This window comes from Lycorma delicatula, chromosome 1 (assembly GCF_047948215.1).
Source record: "Lycorma delicatula isolate Av1 chromosome 1, ASM4794821v1, whole genome shotgun sequence".
Taxonomy (NCBI): domain Eukaryota; kingdom Metazoa; phylum Arthropoda; class Insecta; order Hemiptera; family Fulgoridae; genus Lycorma; species Lycorma delicatula.
Window position 1 is genome coordinate 211219189 of NC_134455.1, and position 16286 is coordinate 211235474.

General features: G+C 26.9%; 1 protein-coding gene across 1 annotated transcript; it reads right to left on the bottom strand.

The window, feature by feature from the left end:
- Positions 1 to 157: 157 nt before the first annotated feature.
- On the bottom strand, positions 158 to 11558 carry LOC142327959 (uncharacterized). Its single transcript, XM_075371386.1, has 2 exons — positions 11512 to 11558; positions 158 to 1008 (listed from the first exon to the last, which is right to left on the bottom strand). The coding sequence occupies exons 1-2, from the start codon at positions 11527 to 11529 to the stop codon at positions 487 to 489; spliced, it is 540 nt and encodes a 179-aa protein (XP_075227501.1). The 5' UTR covers positions 11530 to 11558; the 3' UTR covers positions 158 to 486.
- Between the last annotated feature and the right edge of the window lie 4728 nt (positions 11559 to 16286).

Genomic DNA, 16286 nt, shown 5'->3' on the forward strand with positions numbered 1-16286 from the left:
CACCAGTCAGTATTTTTTTGTAATGTTGCCATTGTTTTGTGACAATCATTAAATAACATCAAATTTAAATTTTCTTCACAGTTAAATTAACATATTTTTATTTTCTACAATAAAATATTGCTTGGTTTAGTATGAAATGAAAACAACAAATTCACGGTGGCAAATGTATCTTTTTTATTATTTTTTTCTAATTTTTTTGTATTTTTTTTAAAAAATGTAAACGTGATATGATTTTATATTTTTTTAAAAAAACATCAATGATATAAAAAAACAGATTACGAATCAAGTTTGAGCAAAAGCGGAAAACACTGTGGAAAACGATGACAGATACAGAAAGATAAAGAACTAAAAATACATAACAATAATAATAAAATAACTGGGAAATACAGGTCCGGTTTTGCTCAAACTTGTTTCATGAAACAACGATGATGGTGGAGATGAGTATGTACAATGAGGTGATACGCGCTTTTACGATGATCTTTGTATTTAGTATGGTACTCCGTAGGAGCCGGATGGACGAGATGGTGCACCATATGAACCAGATGGGTAGCCGCCAGCATATCCACCACCAGAACTAGCCTGTTCAAACTGAGCGACTTGGAGAGCTTGTTTCACTCCTTCGAGATCAATGCCGACAACTCTGCTTATGTAATGTTGTGGTACTCCGTAACTTGAACTTGGTACTCCGTAGCTTGAGCTTGGTACACCATAACTTGAGCTTGGGTAGCCGCCGCCACCACCGCCACCTCCACTGTATGATACTGAAGATGCTTCATCCTTCAAGATGATCTGTCTAACTTGTTCAAGAAGTCCTTGGTCAACATATTGCCCTTCATTAGTAGATGGTCCTGGAGCTACTTGTATATATCCTCCACCACCACCTCCTGAGTATCCACCGCCTCCATGGTAACCACCTCCACCTGAATAACCACCAGATGGTCTGGAGTAGCTGTAGCCACCTCCAACTGGGGGTTCAGCATAAACAAATGCCAGAGAGGCGACTAGACACTGAAACAAAGAGAAAAAAATTCATTTAATAACAAAATGTCACTTGATACCTACACCAACTACATTGTATTATGATCTACAGATTTATTTTCTGGAGCGATTTCTGTTAAATACTGAAAATAAAATGTAAAACTTTGATAGCTTTTTGGAAATTACATTATGTCAATAACAGACTATTACAGAAAATATCGACCTCTATGAAATGTTCGGGTTTTCTATACCGGTTCAGTTAACGGGGTATATTTCTGAAAAAAAGATAGTCAAATTAAAGCGATATTTGCAGATTAATAGCAATATTTTAGAGCAGCTTAATCCATAAGTGAACTGAAATCCTTAAAGTAACATCATTTTGTGTTAGTAAATGTACCTTTTAGTAAGTTTTGTCTGTGTATTAAACTAAATACGGTTTTAATTTTGTTGAACAACTACATATAACATTTTTAAACTGAAATAATTAAATAGTGATTTAATTATAAATGTTTTATTTCTTTGTTCACGAAAAATTTCTTGATAGTAGAGAACGACGCTCTTCCAAAAACCGACGTCAAAATAAAAATCCATAATCTAACTTATAAGGAATCAATCTCGGAACAATCATTTTAATTTAATTTAACGAAGCTGCTGATTTTGCCACTCTTTATTATAAAAATTTGTATGCAGAGAAATTGAAAAACTGATTTAAATTTGTAAACTTCAGTTACAAGTCAATAAAATCTATATTTAAAACAAATAAATAAAAAAGTAGGAAAAATAATAGATAAATATTTACTTAATATATTAATTCAATGATAAAAGAAAAAGAAATCTTTGATGAATGTTCACGTTTTTTTTATCTACATATCTGAAAGTGTTCATAAACGTTGTAAGTATATCTTCTACTTCACGATCTGGATTAAAAAGCTTTCTTCCTTGTTTATTTATTCATTCATCACGAAGTGATTCTTTAAATGGATTTTTTTTTAAATCAAAATTTTTTTATATACTGAGTAGATTAACTTATATAATTAATAATTTTTAACTGTAAATTATTATCATAAGCAAATACTACCAGTTTGCTAATAATAATAATAATCATGATGATAACCTGTACTACTACTATTATTTTGTTTCTTTTCAGTAAATTGAAATAGATAAATGAGATTAAAATAATTAAGCATCCGATGTTCTCGGACTAGGGGATTCAAGATTTCCTTTTTTGTGCTTTTGATAATAAAATAAATTAGCCTTGCTCATTTATGAATAGCTGAAGGTTACAAGTAAAATTCGGTCTAAATTTCTTAAGTACGCTTGTAGTTCTTCTGTAAAGTTGAAATCACGTATAAAAGATAAGAAAAAGAGAATATAATTAAACCGAAGAAGTTTATTTATTCTGTACAATTATTACTCTTGAATAAATATTAAGTTCGTTTATAGACGTACTAGAAAGTCATTATACATATATTTTTTACATATTTTAAAATGTATCATTTAAAACCAATTACTACTAGTTATGACCCCGGGAATTATCATGTTTCAAACAGTCGTTTAATATGCTTTCACCTTCACATACTACAAACTATTAAATGAGAAAGTAGGTATTGTACATCAGTACTGTTTTATAACGGTTGAAGTTATCACGTAAAACGAAAATTGTTCGTATCGTAATATGATACTCTTATTTTAAATTTATTCCGTTAATAAATCTGAATGATCTGCTAATAATCAATTCTGATAATTACTAAGTAAATTATCATCAATAGTAATAATTTACTTAGTAACCGGATGATTATTGTTAATTATTTTGACTTTGAAATTATTAAAAAATTCTTGTTCAAATCTTAATAAAGTTCAGTTAATGGATTTGAATGCACGAATAATCGGTTACTTAAGTCGTGCGTGTTAACGCTAATATTTCAGGAGTAATCTGTCCGTTATCAAACCAGATTATCAATTTATACTCCGTTGTGAAGTAAATCCGTCTTGAAATAAGAAAAAATCAGTCTAATAGCTTCACGCATTCGATATTTTTAATTTTTGGAAACCTTGTGAATAATTCAATCGTGACCAATATTAATGAATTTACTTCTGTTTATTATATTCTCTGCTATATTATATTACTTCTGCTGCACTCTTTGATATTTCTGATTTACTTCTCCTGCTTATGGTAGGTAGTACGTAGTATATATATGTAGATAATAATTAATCTTATCACGATTTATAATTTATAGGCTTTCAAAATAATTATATATTATTTTAAAATAAAGGGGTTAGTTAATAATAGAATTTTGAGATTATGTATATTCTAAGCCTACTATAGCGCAAGTGAAATGTAAAACTGTTGCGAATTATTTTGAATCGATTTGAACCAGTTGAGTTCAATGATCCGATACGATAATAATATGGCCAATAAAAATCAGCCGTGAAAAATTAATTGGTTTTGTTTCAATTTTTGATATTAAAAAGTTCCTTTATTAGAACGTTGTAAACACAAATATAAATTTGATTGTTACATAATAATAAGAACCGGATTTTACAAAGTTTATGTTATACCGAAAGCCTATTAATTATCTTGGAAAGAAAACATCATCCGATTTTAATAAGTAAACCCAAGAAGATTTCTTTTAACAAATAAAAATAAATAAGAAAGATTTAATAACTAAAACTTTTTTATGGAGGAAATTTCTTATACAATTCAAACTATTTTCTTACACTATTATTATTAATGAATGAAAGTTTATGTTACGTAATAGTATATAAAATAATAATGATAGCAGTAGTAATAATATTACATTAAAGAAGACGATCATTATGCAGGTTTAATGGGCTTACATTTATTAGAAAATTCTTACAGTGAAACTAGACATTATCAAATAAAAATAAAGTTGCATGCTGAACCGGTTTTCTGTATTCATTAATTGTATTACGTAACAAATATTATATTAAATGTTATTGGTTCATATATTTCGAAATAATAATCGTATATAGTTAAAGATGAAAGGAGCATCTTCAACACGTAACTTAACGTTAACAGTAAAAAAAAACAACGTGTAATGAATATATAACCTAACGTTGCCTATCTATGAGAGTAACAACATAATGTATTTTAAGTACACTTTAATATTACCTAACTGTATAAACAAAAATTACGTCAGTGAATAAAATCAAGTTATTATTAATATGTGTTCTTTAGAATCATAGGTTGTATTTTATTTCATCATAAAATACTACACTTAATTCTTTTATGGCGTCTACGGTTAATGTTATTTATTTTTGCAATAAACTATATACAGAAAATAATCTAAAATATGTAAGGGGAAGAATAAAACCTGTCGAAATAATAATTCATAATACAACCGGCCAAATAATATGTATCCGAGTCGCTAAATATTTTTTTCAAACTGAAAATAAACTTTTAAAAAAGATAAATTCAATCAATGTTTTCGGTCAGTCGTCGACCGATCGGAAAAGACTGAAAACAGAATATCTGTAGTTAAACCGAGGTAGACACAGTGTGTAGAAATCAATTTAATAATTTATTAAAATGAGGATCGCATTGAAAAAAGAAAGTATTGAGGTTAAAAGTTGAGTGAAAGGTCAAGGAAAAGAGAAGTGTACAATTAATTCGAATTCAGCGAATAAAGATTAGACCTAAAATCCTAGGAATATGAAGTAACTGTGATAAATTTGTTAATAGACAAAGGCCGACACAGTCTGACGTAATTTCAGCAAATAATTGTTTTGATGTATCTAAATTTGATGTCTAAATCATGAGATCTTAGAGATAGAATTTACGTATAATGTAATAAAAATTTAATGACTAATAATTATAATAATATATGTTTTATTTACCAATTTTTATTTTAAAGATTATAATTTATACTATTATATTTACAGCAAAAAATGATCGCTGGAATAGAGAAGAAAAATAAGAAATCAATTAGATATTGAACTTTCAAATTATTCATTTCAATATCTTTTATATAATAAATTCATTAATTGCAAATGCTTTAAAATTTTATAAAAAAGAGTAAGAAGTTTAGAATTTTTAAAAAGAGTAATGAAACTGTGAACAATTAAGTTTAAAAAAAAATAAATTAGGTATATTTCATCTAGTTTCCTTCTGTTTGTATTATAAACCGATAGAAGTTTTACTTCATACTTCCTACGATTTCTAAATCCCAAATAGAAGTGAAAATTGACTGACTTGTCGATATCATGATGACTAGAATTTTTATACTAATACACAAAGACTTCTTTCAGGAAAGAACATTGTTTGTTTTCATAACCGTCCTCGGAATTCAAACAAAAATAACTAAATTTTTTTAAGAGGTAAGGTTTGATTAAATTTTTTCATTGTTAAGGACCTATTATTTTTTTACACTTTCAATAAATGTATAGGTCTTTATTGATGTAAAATAGAAATATTCTGGGAGTGAAAGACGTAATTTTTTTCATTAGCTGAAACACTAAAATAATTTATTTAATTAAAGAATAAGGTAAGACTTTTCAAATGAAATGTAGTATTATTTCTTTCCTATTTTTTATTTAAGTAATTTACCACGTCTTAACGCTGTTTTTGACGATTATGTTGAGTAGTGCTCAAACATACGCTAAATGGAAATGATATTTTTAAAAACTGTTTAACTCACTCGGTACCATACCATGAAGATTTAAGTAATTAGTCCTCTTATGAGGACAGATACCCCACTTTGTTTCGGTGGAATAATCCTCATCTAACTTTCAAGTTCTCGTTAGAATGCTAATAATCGTATCTCTTATTATCGGCATAGTTGCGAAAAAATCACTAAAAACTGGGAATATTTTGAATTGAAAAATAAAAACTGTTAAATAATTATTTTTTCTCATTAATCATTTAACGCACTTATCTTTTCCTTTCTATTAATAAACGACTGCCCAAAAAGGTTTTTTATTTAAAAGGTATGTATTTAGGGTGTATGTATGTTTGTTTGTTGTTCCGTAGCAGCTCAACGGCTGAACCGGTTTAGATGTATGAACTTGTATTGGAATCCTTACGTTACCGGGAGTATCATAGGCTAAATAAATATGTATATATATATATATATATTTAAACTTTAAAAATTTTTTAAATCTATCAGATGAATGAATCCGTCTCTGAATAACTCGCATCTAACACTTCATTCTGAACGACTCGGAAACTCGCATCTCATACAGTTGTCTTACTAGTGTTTTTATGCGACTGCCAAAAAAGGAATGTAATGTATTTAGCGTGTATGTATTTTGTTTCACCGTAACAACTCAACGGCTGAACCGATTGTCACCCACACTCTTTAATTATCTTATATTAAAGAGCAAGGTTTGTAAGCAATGTTCTTTTTGGCAGTCATGTTTTTTAATTTTTAATACTTATCTCTTGTATTCTTATCATTTAATTACGGTATTCTTGCTACTTAAACCTAATGTATAATAATAAACACTGATTATTTCTCACATATCTGGAAGAATTTCAGGCAGAAAAATTCCATGTAAAGATTAAACTTTAATTTAAAAATAACCAGTTTTCTATCGATTATGAAGTTAACCGTTGCATTAAAAAGTAATTAGATAAAAATGCTTTAGTTTTTAGGAATTAAAAAAGTTTATTTTTGTTTAATAAATCACATTATAAAACATTTAAAATAAAATTTCTCTTTCATGTATTCCTATACAGAGATGTATGCGTAAAGGAGTAAAACCACAAGTAATGGATAATACAATTTAATTAAAACAAATTATATATGTATATATGTAAGTATGTATGTAAATAACAAACTGTGTTAGTTAAGTGGTTTTTACTATCAATGAGCATTAAATTAAACTTTAAGATGAAAAAACCAGTAAATAAATGAAATTTATTATTCATAAACCTTTATGTGCTTTACAATCTTTGTGTTTTAAGTGCTTTACAAGCAATAAATTACTACAAAATAGTTCTCAAATACAGTAACAACTTTCATTACTTAGCTTCAAGGATTTGAATACTAGATTGTGGATATCGGTGTTCTTTGGTGGTTGTGTTTCGATTAACCACAGGTCTCAAGTGCGGTCGGCCTGAGTCTGTACAAGACTACACCTCGCTAACATGTCATGAACAAGGGACGCGGCTGCCTACGGGCCCAAATCCAGAAATCTGTGGTGGATATCTAGAGACTTCCAGAATATTTATAAGAAAGGAATAAAAAATTTTAGCAGAGTATTCGTACTTTTACATTTATAATTCTTTTTTAATTATTGCAATTATTATTATTAAAATGGATAATAATTATATGCTACCTTTAGAATAAATATAAATATTGCGTCACAAACTGAATGTGTATTACGCAGTCTATACGTAAAGTACTGGTACACGTGATTATGATGAATACATACATAAAAAACTTGGTACAAAAAGTTGATAAATAACGTGGTTGTAGCATAATTATTATTAGTCTAGAAAATAACTTTTAGACTCAAAAGTAGCAGTGTTCTTGATTACATCGTTATCACTGACTTTCCTTACGTATTATTTTAATTAATCTGCTGGTCCATTCCTGTACTTTCTGCGTTATGAAAATAAATTATGTATTATGGAAATATTGTATGTGTGTCGTGTAACGGGCGGAAGGATCTATCTATAACTCGACTTTTATGTCGGCAGGAAAAGATATGTTGTAGAGAAGTTGAATATTTTTATCAACAATAACTACACACAGTAGTTAGGGATATGGCTGGAGCGCTCCTCTTCGGCTACTTATACACCAGTCCCAGCCTTGAATTAACAACAAGTTACAATTAAGTTATACATAATTGTAATATATATATATTTTGCTGATAGACAACAGACAGGGTGAAAATTGTTGATATAAAATTTCGTCAATTAAATGCAAAATTCTATATTGATTTTTTACGACGAAGCGAAATTTATTGACATAACTTAATTATGTTTTCCAAACATGTTGGAATGTAAACAGTCTTTCATTTACATCATAATAAGAAACATTTTTTTAAATATTTAAAAATAAATTCGTGGTACTACATAATTATTTTATTCTTATAATAATGGAAAATTAATATATGAATAAAAAAAAAATTAAGTTTACGTTATCGTATTTCCAGAACTATTAAAATTTAAATTACTTTATGTTCATAAAGTTTAAAAAAATTCATAAAATAAATAAAGAAAAGTAATGTATCATTATTTTTTTTAATTAAACACAATCCAGTTTCAAGTTTTCAGAAATTAGAACTTAATTTAAATCTTCAGTTTGTGTCAAAGTTAAATGAATTCTTTCGAAATAATTTTTTTTATAGAAAATCTTGCTATTGTGCAAGTTTATCGAAAATGCACAAGAGAATATTTTCTCTGTTCTTAAGTTCCAAAAAAAAAAATTAATTGTTATTACTTCTATTTAGTATTACTCGTATTTAACTTTTTAACATCATATTTTATTATTAATATACCGTACTAACATAGTAATATCGATTAATTTAAAATATAAGGAAGTAGAATTAATCAATAATTATAATTAGAATAAGTGTAATAATTCCCTATACACTGATTTTCAAAATTTATTGTTGGTTTAGCAAATAATTTTTGAAGTTTTAGAAAATTCAATTTAAAAAAAGAGTAAACTTCCTGATGGTTTCTTGTGTTACGTAAGTGTGAGTATACGAATAATATCCATTTGTGTTGTACATTTTTTCATAAATTTTGATTTTTTTTTCAAATTAATAAATCGATGTTAAATGTATATTAAGACCAGTTGATTTTTTTTTTTCTAAAATGACTACCAAAAATGTTAAAGGTTGAATTGAAAAAAATGTACAACGATATTTTATTGAAAATTATCTAACTGCTAAAAATGCGCATGCTTAATATTCTACGCAACAATAAATACATGAAATTTTTTCAAAATGTTACAACGTATTTAAGACGTCCAATATCAAAATTTAGCGAGAAAATAAAAATAAATTATTATTTTCGAGTAATTTTTTGAAAATTCTTTGAGTGTTAAAAAGTATGAGCAGTAGTAGAGTACTATAAAAACTAAAATTTATACAAAAAAAATTATGTCTAAATTTACGTACAACCTATTAACTTAAAATTACGGGAAAATATTCGTCATGGTGACATTCATAAACAGCATCTCTGAATTCGGTTTGGACTTGGTTAAAATGTTCGTGAACGTCATTTAATTACTCTTGAATTCAACTCCCAGTTTGGGTTTGGCATTATTTCACTTTGTCTTTACCTGATCCCAGGTGAAAATTTGTGTAGAGATTGTTTTAAAAATAAGTTTCTTTGATGGATTGAATTATCATTTTTCTTTCTGTGAGAGCAATTTTTTTAATTTATTTTAAGTATAAACATTTGCACTTCAAAGTTTGTAAGCCGTAACGAAATTTCTTTAGCTTGTAATATTTGAATGAAAAGTTATTAACAAAATGAAACACGATACCAAACGATATAAGTTAACGTTCTAGTAATATGTATTACATCAGAATTCCGTAACTTGAGAAAATTAGTACGTCAAGAACTACGATTTTCAATAAATAAAACGTTTACGTTTTTACGCATACAAAGTTTTAAAAATTCTTAATCAAAAAATAAGGATCATTGAGCAGATATAAAATTTTAGATTATACTTTGGATTTAATCATATTACAAGATATTAAATGGATAATTTATTTGTATCTTAATTATAAATAACTAAGCTCAAATTGCTTTCTCTTAAAAATTTCATGAAAGAAAATTAAGTGATTAAGTGAAATGGACTTTCTTGACGATCAAAAAGTCAAAAGGCGGTTTTAAGTTAATTATTCTGTTACAGTACTTCAAACTCACGACATCGTCTTGTTAGCTAAGTTACGTCAGTATTCTTGGACGCTTGACGAATGTATAATAATGATTATCGTGATAATCTGTGTGAATTAATTTTTTCACTTTCACATTAATACAATTCAGTATTTACGTTGGCCTTTTTTTAGATAAAAATGTGAAATTTTATACCCTCATTTTTATGCTAATTTAAGATTCATAAGCTAAATTCTCGTACGAATTGCTGTAAACGAATATTTAAACAGAGTTTCATCACACACACACTCAAGCACACACAAAATAAATATATTATATATATTTATTATATATAATATAATATATTATATATATATATATATATATATATATATAAGATTTTTAATAAAATCTCACAAAAGTAGTTTTTAACTTGCAAATATAAAATTTTAACTTATACTATAAGATTTTTAATAAAATCTCACAAAAGTAATTTTTAACTTGCAAATATAAAATGTTGACTTATACTTTGGATTTAATCATATTAAATGGATAATTTATTTGTATCTTAATTATAAATAACTATGCTCAAATTACTTTCTCTTAAAATGTTTTTTTAGTTTTTTCACAAAAATTTAAAAAAGTATTATAGTAGTAGTAAATCATCCGGAATACTGCGAAATTATTTTCATTTCTGCAAAATTAATTTACTATGTTTTTAAATAAATTTTACAAATTAAATTTGGTTTTACTCTAGTTGTGATAAATTAAATTAGTTTTTAAAAAATGATGAAGTGGGTTTTTGATGACTTATTTATAAAATACATATTTTTTTAAATATTTTTTAATTATTGATTTCAACGGTGTACCGGTACAAATCGTTTTAAGTAAACAAATTTTCATCAATTAATATTTTATTAAACACGTTTATAAATTATTTCGGTCTATCTAATTAAAATATCGTGTTTACACTGCTTAACTGAATATATATAGTTATCTTAGCATTCATTTCTCTTATATTTTTTATTCAACTACTTCAGTAGCAGGGTAAAGTGGTTGTAGTTGTGATGTATACGGAAAAAGGGAAAAATTTGAAATTGTTATGTAGTGCTCCGTGAAACAAGTTGAAGTAATGTTTTCTTTAAACCTCTGAAGAGAGTTTATTATTATTATTAACTCTCATTTAAGTTAATAAACCTAATAATGATTAGGTTGTTATTAAAAAGATGTATAGAATAATAGAATAAAATTGTAATGATATTTAAAAAATTTCAAATTGAATTAATAAAAGGTTTTGTTGTTTTTCATTTATAAAATGAGCTAATATCAAATAACTAATTTAATCACTAACGAATGTATATTGGGAAGAATATCATTACATTCTTCTGGCTAGTAAACTGATATTAAATGCTAAAATCGATATCAGTAGATTAATGCTGTTGAATTATATAGGGATGTACTTAACTGACTATCAATTAAACATTCAAACATTTAATTGCTCGTATCAGTAGTATGAATTTCGTGGGTTTTTGCATTTAATTTTTTCTGTCTATTCAAAAGAATACACAATAGAAGTTCCAAGTGGAATGAACAAAAATTATGCTTAAAAAATAGTTAAATTAATATATTGTAAAAGAACAAAAATCCATAATTTTTTTTTTAAATTTAAGTAAATATTTTCAGAATTTAAATAAAATAATGTAAATAATAAATCTACTATTATTATTTCTTACCAGTGAGACGGCCTTCATGTTGTCAGGGAGTGTTAAACCGTCACAGCCACCAGGGAGAATGTACTCACTCAGTATCAACAGTCTTTTTATATATAATGTCCTCTCTCCTTATTTCTACATCTTTCTCTCCTTTTCTTAACAATACAGTAGTAAGTAACCAGTTGTTTGCTCCCCTCTCTAAAGTTTCCCTTCTCCATTCCTTCTTCTTGTACATCTCTTTCGTCGAAAGGAAGTGGAGAAATTCGTATGCAGTACTTGTTTTAAGCATCGTCCTCCTATTACACGTTGCATTTTCCATACGTTCAATACATTATATATACATAACAGTTACGTATAAATAAATTACATGTATTATTAATTCGCGTAATAGAATATTTCTTATTTTACTACATTACACAAATATTTTAATCGAGAGAATCTTGTTTTTGTGTGTTACTTATTTACTTTCCAATCTAAAATATTTATATTTTAGTACATTACAGAAGAAAAGGTTTCCTCATTGACCTAATGGTAATTAATTATTCATGTAATTATTGAAAACATTAATATGATGAAAATCCTTAACGAAGTTTTAATTACGTACGTTTGTTGTTTAATTTTTTGCTTTTTTAAGTACATTATTAAATGTAACAGATATGTAAGAAAAAAATGAATTTGAACATTTAAAAAAAATGCTGTAATATATTTTTTTTTACATAAATCAGAGCTTTAGCCGGTAGGTAGAATTAATATATTGTAATATTGTATTAAAGTTGTATAAAAACAGAATTCTCTGTTACTTAAATGCATCAAAATTCAAGTTTATCCATATGATTTTGATAGTAATGCACATATAAATTTATATTTCTAATATTAAATTAATTGGTTCTGGCAAACAATGTATACATACGAGTATATTATATGCTTATATATAGCGAAATAACCACATTGTATAAAATTTGAAGAAATGATTCATATAAAACTTACACAGCAAAGAAGAGGATTACGGCCTCAGGCTTTAAGTAGCTAATAAGAAAAATGATAAATTTTGAAATATTAATTAATAACAAAAAGAGATGAAAAAAAAAATACAATAATATAAGCGAGTAAAATCAGTTAGTTGGATGTGCAAGGAAGTACAGAGTGATTTGCAGTTTGTGGTGACCGCGTATGCGTTTATCACTTCGATATAATGAAATGAATTTATGAAGTTAGTTGTGGGTTACTTTTTTAATTATAATCATAATTTATTTTTTAGGAGTATTTGATAATACCCAAATATAATGCATAAATATAAATATAAAAATCTGATGTGTACACCACATGACTTCCTTGTACGCCTTTTAGATTACATGTACACATTTCTTTCTGCACTACATTTAAACTTATTTCATTTGAAAGTGAGATACGCTCCTCCAATTCTTTAATAAAGTGGACAGTTACACAATTGCTGAAATATTAGTTTTTATTAACAACAAATATTTATACAATTATTAACATAAAATATTCAACAATCTTACATGAAATATTAGGAGAAAGTAAAAATCCTTTTATTACTCGTATTACTAGATCAGTGTTATTCGCATCTTCGTGAATTGCTGATTAACAAAAGTTTTAGATTTCTGGTGTGTCGTATAAACAAAAGTTAATAATTAAACTATTCCGTTTAGTGGACTCTTGTACCCTGGTTGCAATTGTTAATTTCGACCTAACGGTATAAAATATTCAGTTTTTATTATTTAATTATTTGGTGAATAATCAAAAATGAAAAAGAAACCATCATGCAGGAAAAAGAAAGATAACATGAAGAAATATGCCTCAAAAAACGATAAGAAGATGAGTATGAAGGAGAAGAAAATGTTAAGAACAAGGGAAGAATAAAAAAATAAGAAAAGATGATAAATATAAATAGGAAGAAAATGTTAAAACCAAGAAAATAATAAAAAGATTAAGAGAGGATGACGAATGTAAAGAGAGAAAAAATTTGAAAACTAGAGAACGTGTACACAAATTAAGATCAGAAGAATTATATCAAACCAAAGAGCGACAAAATGATTGGTAACAAAAAACAAATAAACAAGATAGAGGTCAACTCCGACTTCGGGAGAGTATTGTCTGACAATATCAGAAGAGTAATGAACTAAAGAATAAGAATATTTGCAATTTATTAAAGATCGGGCATGTATGCCTCAGCGTATATATTGTTCTTGTGAGGGTCTGTTTTTCAGTCACTCCGTAGTTAATTTTAATGTAGATAAAATTAAATAGAAATTCTGGAATAATCACATAAAATTAAACAGAAATTAAACTAGAAAATCCAAAAATAATACGATTCTATATTGTAATTTTCAATTAATATTAAATAATCCGATGTTTCACCAAATCTGTTACATATACGATAGATTATTAAATTACATTTACACATATTTAAAAGTATATAAAATTTTATTTCGTTGATAATTTTTTTCATTTTTTTTTTTTATTATCATTGAATTATTTTTTTGTAATTTTTTTACAATCACGGGTTAATAATTGATTAAATGTATTTAAATTAAAAAAAGAAAAGTTAAAAAAAACAAAAGGAGATGAAGTCTGACTCCAACCGATGTGCCCTTTAAGATCTAAATATTTCATTAATTAGAATTTTATTTTTTATTTCGATTGCAATCAAAAAGAGAGGTGCGCAACTAGATGTTACAACACTCCTAAATCCTAAATTTCAACATTCTACGGCTAATCGTTTTGGAGTTATGCGATATACACAAGTACATAAGTACGTACGTACACTTTCGTAGAGACGTTTGTTATTTAATAAAATAACAAAAAATTATTTTTTTCTATTATTCCTTCTGGACAGTGTAATAATCAGTTTCCCACAAGAATGAGTATGTTAATTTACTTTTTATGCCATTTTTTTTATCTTTCTTACGGCTGTAACACATTAAACCATCAGTGATACAAGTAACATTTGTTGAGGTATTTTCTCTGAGAGTAATGATGTTTATCATTCAGTAAATTCCGGTGGGAGAAAAGTGAAAGTGCCATTTTAACGTTGAATATCAGCTGCATTTCATGGGGTTTGAGATGCTGATACGCAGCAGCTGTTTATCAGTTAATTAAAAAAGGCTAAGGGAAATCATTAGGGGCATTATAGCTTACTCTTCCAAATAACTGTGGCTTGCTTATCTTGCGAATATTTTTGAATGATGTGCCTCGTATCAGGTCGTTTGTAACCGTTATATTAACATAAATTAACATAAATATAAATATAATTTTTTTATATGACTGTTTTTATTCATTCTTCCTTACTTTTCTGTTCGAGTCTAGTTGTTTGACGTGACCAATAGTTTTAATTATCTATTTTCTCTCCAACAGATTTTATCCCTTCAACTTCTTTCCATTATTGCGTTAACTAATCCTGGGTGCTTCAGTCTGTCACAACCTTCGATTTCTTTTTACGTTAACATTTTTTTAAAATTTTCTTGTCTCCAATTGATTTTAAAAGCTTGCATTCCCTCCACTAATTTTCAACAGTTTTTTCTAACGTCAGATCTCAAAAATCAGTACGTTTGTCTTTCTACCTTTGGTATAATTACCACGAAGCACCTTCTTCAAAAAAATCCCTGACATGCAAACTTTGATCCGATTAGCATACTTTTTCTTATGTAGTATATTGTTGAACTATGCAGCATAACTAAATAACCGGAAAGTAAAGATTATACAAAATTTACTTTCTAATTCCTTCTGTTTGGTTTGAACAAAGTTTGTCATATCCACATTGATTAACTAATATAATAATGTATTCATTCATCATCGGTTGCTCTGTCAACCCTAGGTCGAACTACAAACCTAAATCTTGACAGAAAAAATTTTTGTGGTGTAAATCTGATGAATGTTTTCAAACTTTCTCATATATCAACAAAAGTTACCGAAAAAATCCTAAGTTTACTATATACTTTCTTCGTGATTTGTGAACAAGGCTTGAAACTAGGATCTGTCGAAACTCACTGTCGTTGAGTATCAATAAAGGTGAAAGGTGTCAGCCTTTGTCTAAAGGATTCTACTTGTTTTGTATCTTTTGATTTGTTTAATGTACGAGGAAAAACAATGGTAAAATGCAGTTGTCAAACAGATGAAACATAATTGAAGATTTATTTCACAGTTTTTATTTGGTCATCTAAAGATATCAGCTAACGATTAAGAAAACTAATGAAAACGTTTCACTTTCTAAGGGAGTAATAAATACCCTATTAGTAAAACATATTTTTTTTTTTTAATTTGGTTAAATTTTTATTAAAAAATATATATACACGTATAAGAAAAAATGAAATATGTGTACACATGGTGACACACAGAATCGTAACGAAAACTTAATTACACTATTGTTTTTCTATGAAATATTAAAGAAAAACAGGGGTGAGTGTTATAGTAATTATTTTCAACCACGATAAAGGATAAAAAAAGTAAAATTATTGATAAAAAAGAACGTTTAGTTAGAGTGAATTCAGTTATAGAATTCCTGTCCTTTGATAAACTCGATTGTTTTAGATTGTTGGACCTGAAAAAATAATGACCGTCAATACAAAGCATAGTTGTTTTATTATTTTTTTTAATTAAAGAAATATCTTCGCTATGAGCTTAGAAAGTAAGAAAAGAAAATATTCGTATTTGACGTACTGTTCACTCTAACAAGATTAAGAACATTTTATACAAGAAAAGAAAATTTTTTAAAAGTTTTTTTAAAAAAAATAAATGTATATTTAATCACGATAAAGATTATGGTTAAAAACTAACTT